This window comes from Sminthopsis crassicaudata, chromosome 6, assembly GCF_048593235.1.
Source record: "Sminthopsis crassicaudata isolate SCR6 chromosome 6, ASM4859323v1, whole genome shotgun sequence".
In the NCBI taxonomy this organism is placed as follows: domain Eukaryota; kingdom Metazoa; phylum Chordata; class Mammalia; order Dasyuromorphia; family Dasyuridae; genus Sminthopsis; species Sminthopsis crassicaudata.
In genome coordinates, this window is record NC_133622.1 from 208083644 (window position 1) to 208094139 (window position 10496).

Sequence of the window (10496 nt, forward strand, 5' to 3'; positions counted from 1 at the left end):
CTAGCTAGGAGCAATGGGTAGAAGTTATGGAGAGATTCAGATTTGATGTAAGTAGTAACATCTCGTGATTAGAACTGTCCAGAGAGGGATGGTCTGCTTCATGGAGAGTGATATGCTGGCTATTTCTTCACTGGACTACCACTTGTCTGAGATACTCTAGAGTAGGATTTCTCAACCTTCGACCCATGAACTTAATCTTTTAAAAAAAAAAAGGATAACTATTTCTGTGTAATTGGTAGCTTTGTAATCCTATGTATTTCATTTTAAGCATTTAAAAACATAAGTCTGAGAAGAGACTCAGAGACTTCACCAAACTGCTAAAGTGGGGAGCCATGACTCACAAAAGATGGAAGTACTCATGATTTAGAGGGAGTTCTGCTTGGCTAGGCTGGATCAGACAGGAAGGACCCTTCCAATTCTGAGATTTTGTGTTCCCTAGAATATTGTCTTGTCCCCTATAACCGTGTCCTTAGAGTGCCAGGACAGCAGCACTACAGATAGGCCCATCATCAGGACAAAATCCTTTTTGCATAGTTCAGGTAGTTTACCTGAAACATCTCTTAAAATTTCAGCCAAACCCTTCTCCTAGAGCAGATTATGTGACCGTTGGCCAGAGCTTACACATATTTATTTTAAAACGATTGATGGTTGTCATAGCACTGGGTAAATGGTATTTGAACTGTCAGATGCACCTGTCACCAGCCCTCTTAACTATTTGTGTGATCTATCTCTTACAGGTGGTAACGAACAGGGATACACAAGAAACCCTCCTCTGCATGGCCTGCGTATTTGAAGTGTCAAATAGTGAGCATGGAGCACAGCATCATATTTACAGGCTTGTAAAGGACTGAGCACGGTTATTTATATATACATATACACACACATACACACACACACGTCATCATGAAACTACAGACTGTAAACCTCAGTATAAGTGGCCGGGCCCCTGGCCCAGGGAAGCCCCTACGGTTTTCTAAATCCTGTCAGAGTCATTTTTCATGTGTTCATATATCATTGTAGCTGTGAAATTCTGGTACAGTTGTGTAAAAAAAAATTCTTTCTAAAATGATGTGTTCTTCAGATTTGTAACCCACAGTTCTTTGGGAAAGATGACACTTAAAAAGCTGAGGTCTCTGTCTGGGAGACCTGTTTTTAATTGTGGTAAAAAATGTAAGACAGAAGCATTTGCCATGGGAAATTTACAGCATTTATACAAATGTATTTAGTTTTTTTTTTTTTTCCCAACATAAAATACTTGTTTTAAGATGCAAGTAAAATTAAAGTGAAACTTTAAGTATAAATGTAAATGAGTACACAAAGTGAAGAAACTTTAGAATATCTTTGTAACTAATTAGGGTGAAACGAATGTAATTCACTAAATTATTTTTAAACGAAACCTTTTTTTTTTCCTTTTTGAAACCAAATGTTACAATGTAGCCTTAAGAAATGCTTGGTAGGAAGACCCTAATGAGGCAAAATTGTATTTTTTTCCTCACCATTTAAAACTAATTCTCTAATCCATTAAACATCTGAACAGGTATTGCAAAGAAAGAAAATGTCATCCCTTATACATAACATATAGAGTGTATTTAAAAATATAAAAATTGTATTGTACTAATATGAAGATTTGATTATTTAATGAAAAAGATGGCTTGTTTTGCAATAAGTAGGTAAATACTGAAATTTTAAACTTACATTGTAGTTGTGTGTGCAGTTATATTTTATATGGACGACTAAATTTTCTATTAATTTGAGTTGAATTTGAAACACTGAAATTATTAGTAACAAAATAAGAGTTTTTTTAAAAATTGGCATGAATACTGCACTGTTAGCTGCAAGGTAGAGAGAAGACTGTGGTGGGAAAAAGATTTCATAGACCAAATTCCAAAAGGCTCATCTGCTTTAGTATCGCTGCCACCTAGAACATCATAGACCCACCTGAGCTTTTCTAACAGTTCCACATTCATTTGAATATCTAAAGTCCTTGAATGGACAAGCAAGATGCATTTTCTGAACATCTCTTCAAGCCCTTCGATTCTATGTGTTGACTTACTCCCTCAAGGTTTGGGCATGCCATTTGTGACTAACTTTGGTGTATTTGTTCATGCTCATTCTTTTGAAACAAGCTCATTTGAGGGTTCTTTATTTCCCTCTTCAAATGCTCAAATACATTCAGCAGTTAGAGTTGGTAGGGAGAGTGAGGACCTCACTTGGATTCTTTCTATTCTGATACTATATATATTTCATTAATAGACCCAGATTATAAAGCATGGTGCTCCTTCCTTCCATCCTCCCACCTTCTTTTTTTTCCCCTCCTTTCCTTCCTTCTTTCTTCCCTTTCTTTCCTCTCTCCCCTTCCTTCCTCCCTCTAGTCCCTTCCTTTCATCTTTTCTCTCCCTCCATTTCTTCCATTTTCTCTTCCATCATTTTTTCTTTCCCTTTGTTCCTTCCTTCCCTTTTTCCTTCTTCCTTCCCTTCCCCTCACCCTCTTTCCATCTTTTTTTACTTTTTCCATTCATCTCTCCCTCCTTCCATTCCCTCCTTCCTTCCTTCCCTCCTTTTCTCCTTTCCTTCCTTTCTTCCTTCCTCACTCCCTTCCTTCTTCCCTCTCTCCCTTTTTCTTTCTCTCTTTCTTCCCTCTCTTCTTCCTTTTCCTCCCTTCCTCTCTTCTTTCTTCCTCTCTTCCTTTCCTCTCTCGCTCCCTTCCTCACTCCTTCCATTCCTTCCATTTTTCTTTCTTTGTTTATTCTTCCTTCCATTTTTACTGAATGCCAGTTTTCTGCCACTTATTGTCACCCAGATAAAAACTGCTTCACAGCTATAAGGTACAACCTTTTACCCAAACCTACCATAAGAGACAGATTGACAGGTGGAAGAGGCCTTAGTCGTCCTCTGCTCCAAAGCTTTCCTTTTACAAATGAAGAACTTGAGGCCCAGAAAGCCTGTCCTGACATTAATCAGCTAGTATATGGCAGAGACAAGATTTGAATTCGAGTCCTTTTGATTACAAATCCATCTTTTTTCCTAGTACACCATATATTTCACCAGAATGTGTACATTTTGTCCCTGGGAAGACAAGATGGAATCTGGCATATTGTGCTGAACTATGGGGGCTCCTGTTTGAACTTCAGACCTTTACAGAGCTTGTAATTCAGTTTAGGCCAGATCCAGATGTTGTCCTTACTCCTATTCCCAGGGCCCATTTGGCCCATTTATAGCTGCTCACAGGTGGCCTTTTATTTTAAGGCTGTGTGGGTCTTTTTGGATTACATCTTCTTAGCCTGTGACTGAGTAGCTGTCCCAAAAATAAAGTGTGTCACAAGTCTTTGTGCAACTTTAAGTTTTAATAACTTGAAAGTGAATCAAGACTTTTGGTATCTTGCCCACCTTCTTCCCATGGTGGTCCCATTGCCCTCTCAGGCAGTTATGCCTGAAGGGAGCCATATGCGATTTGTGTGGCCCACAAGCAGGAAGGATATTTCAATCTATTTTTCAAAGCTTGCATACACATATACGCACCCACACACAACCCCACAGAGACTTGGAAATATCTTATATAGTGGTACTAAATAGAGGGAATTAAAAAAAAACCAACAAACAGCCAAACAAACCACTCCTTGGTATCCCAAACCTCTCCTGCCAGATTCAAAGCTCCCTAGTCATAGTTGTTTACATGCAGGCATCTCATTCTCAACATAATTGTATGATAAATTGCTTAGGTGGTTTTTGATAAGGATTCTATCTCTGTGTTTCTTTTGCCCTTAAACTTTTGTTTGGAGCTTTGCTGTATTATCAATGAGTGCATTTGGGATTTTTTTTTTTTTTTGCTTAAAAACACTGATAATTCTTATCCCATTTAAAATGCTGGGTCTTTTTTTTTTTTTCTTAATGCTTTATTTTTCAAAAGCCAAAGCTTTCTGTCATCCTGTACTTCTTAATAGTAAGGCATAGACCTTTTTGGATGTGCTGTAGATTTCAGCAGCAGCTTCTGGGTCTCTTTCATCTCTTCCTAGTAATCCATCCTCCCCTAAATCTGCTTGGAGGGAACTACAGAATTTTATCTGAGGCCCTCTTGCAAACTCTCCTTGATCGTCTCTTCCTCTACAGTATTCTGGTTGTAGAATTAAAAACCTCCAGGAATGAAACCCAAGTGATAACTGGTTCTCCTAAACATTGGTCCTCTCTGTCTGTTTTCAGGGCCTTCCCATGCCAATTTTGACCAGGAAGTGTGGGGTTTCTCCTTCTGTTTTCTGAAGTGAAATGTAATGACAAAAGGGCACTAAGTTAGACAATGTACCTCCATTTCCTCTTTGTTTTTCTGAAAGACCCAGAATAAAAACCAGGGACTGCTTTGGAGATTGTCTTAAACAGAATGTCTAATAAAGCGCTAATAAAGCTTTCTGGGCCAATGTTTCCCATCCCATACTAGACTGATTGATCTCATGGGAGTAGTGATGGAGACCTGGGAAGAAAGAAATAGGAGTTGTAAGCTCCGGAATGCAGAAAGCATGACACTCAGCAGATCTGTTTAAGCTTATGTGTTTTATGAATTAAAAGCCTTTAGTAATAAATGTTTTCTTGCTTGAATTTTGAAAACAATGATTTGGCCTAAGTCACCATTTTACAAAAAGAAATAAGGACTTGCCCATCAGAGCTGGGACTATGATATGTCGATCCCCTTCTGGCCCAACAGCCTTACCATTTTACATATGCCCAAACTATGATTGAGCCTTCTGAGCTCATATTGGTCTGATCAGCCTCAGTTGTAGGCACTGTACTTTGACCCCATGATAGTGATGTCATTTTTGGTTCTCCTCAAGCACAAAGAGCAATAGCCAACAAAAGTTGCCAAATCCTGGCTTCAGGGCTGCCATAGCAGAGTTAGAAATGAAATAAGGATTAGAAATCTATAGCTATTCAAACCGGAGAAACCATCTCATCCAACAATTCCCTCCACTCATTTTAGATGAGGAAACTGAGGAACCAGATAGAGAATCAATTTCTATTCCAGTCTTTCCTTCATCATCTTCTTGCTATCCTTAAGTCCTGTTCCCTTCCTGATAGAAATGGTGAATGCTTGGGCCTCCCATCATCCATGCTCATTTTTAGTCCTTTTTCTTCATCGTCCCTTTCCATCGTTCTTCAGAGCTTTCGTTCCTAATACCTTTTTGCTGAATTTCCTTTGAGTCTTGCCAAGGATTCACTTCCCAGACTATCTCATTAGTATTTGTATAGACATTCCAGGGGAAATGTTTTTGTTGTTGTTATTTGTTTGTTTTTGTTTTGTTTTGTTTTTGACCCTGGAAGATTTAGAATGAAGAACATTGACTGGGAAAGAGATCATCCAAACTTTGAGAGAGAATGAATGGAGTGAGGAGGGAGTCAGCCGAGATCTTGGAAAAGGGGCAGGCTCACTATTTTCTAGAAATAACATTCTAATAGAACTATAGAATAAACTATTTTATAGAAATAATAAATAACACCAATTTAATAGAAGTAGCATTTCTAAGACACAGCGCTATCTGAATATCATTTTCTGCCTGCTGGCTAAGAACCCTGTCTTATAGTCATATCATTGATATGCACATAGTAAAGCTGATGAGCCTTTTAGTTAGCATTGTGTATGGTTCACCTTCCACCATAGGTTCCTGTAGACACCTTTCCAATGCTGACCATCCCATCAGCAAGAGCACAGCACCCTGAGAGCCCAGAAGTCACCCTCTATTCTAAAACTACTTTTTAAAAACCAAGTCTTCTTTAGGACTCCAATACAATAGTGGCTGTAGCTGTTTTTGTTTTGTTTTGTTTTGTTTTTTTCTTTCTAGGACAGTCAACAATTTGAATTGTATAATTATAGATCAGTCCATTTACAAACCAGGTACAGTTTTCTATGCTCCGGTACTACATCTGTCCTGATGTCAGGTTTTTCCAAGCTTGTGCATCGGTGTTGTCCGTGGGTCATTTTAGGAGGAAGTGTTTGCTTTGCTTTTTCTTCACCCTTTTTCAATACGTGGCTAAACCCTGCACACGTTCATTCTGAAAAGCCTTAAATCCTTGGGATGTTCAACGTGGGGTGTGTGGTACAAAAGGCTGCCTGAAAACTGTGAGCCCTTTTGTAAGCTGGAAGCATTTCTCTTGTAACTGTTACTTTTCTAGGAACTTTTTAATTCCGAGCCGCCAAAGCATTCCAGTATGCAGTGCCTTAGTGTTCTCTTAGATGTACTTGCCACCAGCCTTTTCTTAGAGATGTTCTTGACCAGATTTTTACAAATTGGCTCCATTCACAAAACAAATGAATAACAAAAAAATGAGCACCTGTTTTCTTTGTTTCCACAGGAAACGTTCTTGACTACTTGGTCTAAAACATGAAATTATATCCAAGTCAATCCCATCATTACACTCTTAAATGTATATACCAAAATGAAAGATTACAACTTCATAGTTTTCCGTGAAAAGTACTTATGATGCTGCCTTTTAAATTTCACGACCAAATACTTAACTATTTTTGAATTTTCACTCTAGCATGAAAGTGCCTTTGGTTTGCCGTTCCAGCTTAGAAAAGTGCTGCCATAATGATGATAATTTGTAGAGAGACCAAAAATATTTAGAGATCACCGTAATGCCTTTGGTTTATTGGAATGAGGGGGAAAAAAACACAAAACTCTAGGCCTCCATTTACAAGAGAGCACTGCGTATGGTAACCTTGCCACCAGTCATTGGATAGTCCCGTCCACAACCTTCTATTTTCCACCACTGTTTTACAGCTGTGAAAGACCAGTAACTGGGATGTTAATGGATCCAGATTACCCATGTACTCCCTTTTCAGCTCCTTGCCCAGTCTTGTGTCTGTGGAGCACGACAGCCACAGAAATCATTTGTCAGTGGACAGATGTTACAACTTTGGGTTCATTCGATCTCCTTTCTGTTGAACATTTCAGTTCCTGTGAAGGCTTTCCTTTTTATTCTAGTTCTAGTGTGCACTATTTTGTTTACAAAATTAGACTCTTTGGAAATTTGGAAGCACCAGACTGAGAGAAAAGTACCGAACCAAAGTGAATTAGGGTAAATCAAATCCAAACCAGCTTTTTTAAGCCTGGAAATGTTGACTCTTGAGTGTGATGTCTGAATGTGCTTTGAAAAATCTCCCAAAGAGCACCAGTCACAACTCAACATTTTCAAGAAATGTTTCAGTCCCAAGGAAGGCAACTCCTTAAAGTCATTGTCTGCTTTTGTCACCTTTTGAGATCTGGGCCATACATTATAAAGAAAATGAACATGAGGGGTTGGGCTAGGGGACCAGGGAAAAACACCAGCCCAACCAAAACCTGGAAGAGAGGGGTTTTTATTATAAACACAGTTTTATAGTCACTTGGTAAACTTTTGACATTATATTGTCTGCTCCTGCATGGTGTCTATCATAAGAATACTCTTTCTAAATTTGAAGTTTTATTTTATATCACTTGATTTCTGTGCCTCTCCTTCCTCACTCTCCCTCTAATCCTTATGCTATGAAGATTTACAAATGAAAATAAACCTATCTGGAATGCCACTAAAATTTAGCCATTTCTATTCAAACACTACACAAGTTAGTTAGCTACTTGAATTTTCAAACCATGGATCTTGGTACTGCACCCTGCCTTGAAAAAAAATTGAAGCTCTAATAATACTTGTTTCCCCTTTCTCCCCTCCTTTTTTTTCCTAGCTCAGTTTCATTTGGCAATAGTTTTCTAGCCTTTTTAAACCCGTTGCCTATATCTTTCAAAGTGAAGCTTGTTTGATTAATGTTTAATGCCAGTAGACAGCTAGCAGAAGTCAACCTACCATGAGAATAGTTGAAATGCTTGTATTTATTTTCTTATCCTAACTCTTTGGATATAATTGATTTTCTTACTCCCTGTGATGTTTTTTTGGAGTCCCTGTACTCTGAAGTATTCTGATTTTTTTTTTGAAATGATGTTTAATCTCTCTGTTGTTCATCATCAATCGTTATAGATTCCAGTTTCAGACCTTTCTCAGGTTGACCTTTTTTTTGTCTGCCTTTGATTATAAGATTGTGCATTCTTCCTTTTTCTTCCTTTCTTCTTCATTCTTCTTCTCCTTTTTTCTTTTTCTCTTCATTCTCCTTCTTCTTCAGGAAAGGAAGTTTTTAGTGTTCAAATGCAAGCCAATTGGAAATCAGTCTCAGACTTTTCCAGTTTCATATTTGTAATCTTCATTGTGTCAGTTAGCTATTTAAAGCCCTTGGTTGACAAATGATGTTTTTCCCTGTTACCTCCTTAAAAGACACATTTTTTTGGTGAGCCTTGTTACGTCAGGCTCATGACCGCAGACAGACAAACAAACAAATAAATAAAATAAAATACAGTACGTGCCTAAAAAATGACAGAATTTTATAACAGTTGAAAAAAAAAAAACCTGAATAGCCTTTAATTCTTTACTATCCGTACATTTTACGTAAACCTGTTTTGCCATGTACATCTGTTCACGTTGTAAATGACTTAATGGAATTCTCACTTTATGTTTATTCGTGTAATGTGTATAAAAATGGGTTTGTGACTTAAGCATATTCATATATGGTCAGTGGTTACTTTATGATTGTACTGCTGCTGGTGACTTGATGTGGAAACTGCCTTTTGATAAAACATTTCCTTTTTGTTAGATTGGGTGGGTGGGGACCCTGTTCGGGGAGGGAGGGAGGGCAAAGAAAATCTCACATTTCTTTAACCTAATTGCAGAAATTTCTAAAAGAAGTTCACTTCAATCTCTTGGCAGTACAGTATTCTTGTATTTGTTATTGTCTGTGTGTAGGTACTGGTACCTTTTTTGTTTCAAAATGTTTTAAGTGTTGGCTTTAAAGTGAATTTATCTTTAGTATGATAGTAATATGAAAATTATAGGGTTTGTGTGCAGAGAATTTTTTTATAAAGTGCTTTGTAAAAAAAAAAAATGTATTCTAGCTTTCGCGGTACATGTGTGATAACTTTAATATCCATGCCAGTTAAGTGCAATTATTTCATCACTCTAAAAATGCTATTTTTGTGTCAGTTACTGCAGGTGTTTTCATGTCTTTGCAAAGTGACACATTTTGATGCCTTCTTGAGGAAGTGGTAGACTTTTTGTAGCTTTCTAGAAACTTTGTATTCATACCGTATCGATTGAAAATAAAGAAAATCAAAGTGTGGGTCAACTTTTTCATCTGCAAAAAAACACTGAGTTGTTGCAAACAAGTGCTGAAAATCTGGGCGGTGGGAGAGGGGCAGTGGGGCCGATGGATGCACTAAAGGGCAGAGGTTTCCATCCCTTCAGGACAGAAAGAATGGGTACCATTTTTATGATGCAAAGGTTAGGCGGGTTCTTTCAGTTGAACTTTGCCCAAATGACCTCTACACAAGCCCTTCTAAGCAGAGATATACCTTCTGTTTTCTTTATGTGTTTCATGCAATATAGTTCCAGTATATTAGAACACATCCAGTCCCTGTCATGCACATTTTCTTCTCTGCCTTGATTGCTGTCCAAGATTATGGGAAGCCAGTGCCTCTTAATGAGAAACCCAAACCAAATCCATCTGAATCACCATGGGAGCATTTTTAAAGACTTGAAGTTTTATTCTTAGATAGATGGGCAAAAGAAATGTTCCTTCTCCATGTTTGGAGTGCTAAGAAAAATAGTCTTGGGCAGTTTGTAGATGGGATCATAGAATCTCGGATTTGAAAGGGACTTTCTGGTCCTTTGTCTATCTAGTCCAATCTCTCTCTGAAAAAGAAAGATCCTCAGCCAAGATCCTGGAGTAAACTAGTCATCCTGTTGCTAGGAGACCCTCAGTTGGATGCAAGAAGGAAAGACATCTTTTGGTTCTTAGAAAGTTAACAGGTACATAACATATACCATGTGAGAAACTGCCCAAGATTATTGGAGCAAGCCTGTTGTAGTTAGCTATATAGAGAATCTAAGCTTGAATATTAGTATTGTAGGAAAAAAATAATGCTCTATTCTATATCATAGGGAAAAACTGACCAATAACAATTTTATTAATTATTCTAATCCAAGCCCGTTTCAATTTAGAGAAGGAAAGTGGTCATACTAGCATATTCTCTCATTCTCTTGGCCGTCTTTCTCCATAAATTATTTTGGAGTCTCAACAAGCAGTTCAATTCATGATTCTGCTTCATTAAACAAACAAAAACTCACTTAACTTTCTCCTGCACATAATCATTTTCCTAAAACTATTCTTCTTGAACAATAGATTTTCCTTCTCAGCAGACCAGTACTGCCCTAAGGTCCATACACTGAAATCATCAAAGAGACTTCTTCCTTCTGTTAGGTGAATCATTGTACTGATCCCATCAAGGTGAATCAATCAAGAATCCCATATCTTGTCCTAGTCACTGACCTAATGACTTAAAGGGCAGAGTCCTTCCTGGGCTGATAGAAAGAGGAAGACAGATCTTGTTACAGAATTAAGAGAGACAGTTGATAAGACTTTTTCTTTCCGATTT

General features: G+C 37.8%; 1 protein-coding gene across 11 annotated transcripts in view; it reads left to right on the top strand.

Annotated features, from left to right (window-relative positions):
- TEAD1 (TEA domain transcription factor 1) overlaps positions 1-9187 on the top strand; it is a 295771-nt gene extending 286584 nt beyond the window's left edge. For all 11 annotated transcript variants that reach the window (XM_074273020.1, XM_074273019.1, XM_074273025.1 and 8 more), the window contains one exon: positions 738-9187. In XM_074273020.1, the coding sequence (XP_074129121.1) occupies positions 738-851 (114 nt within the window). In that variant the 3' untranslated portion in view covers positions 852-9187. The remainder of the gene's footprint in view (positions 1-737) is intronic.
- The last annotated feature ends 1309 nt before the right edge of the window (positions 9188-10496 follow it).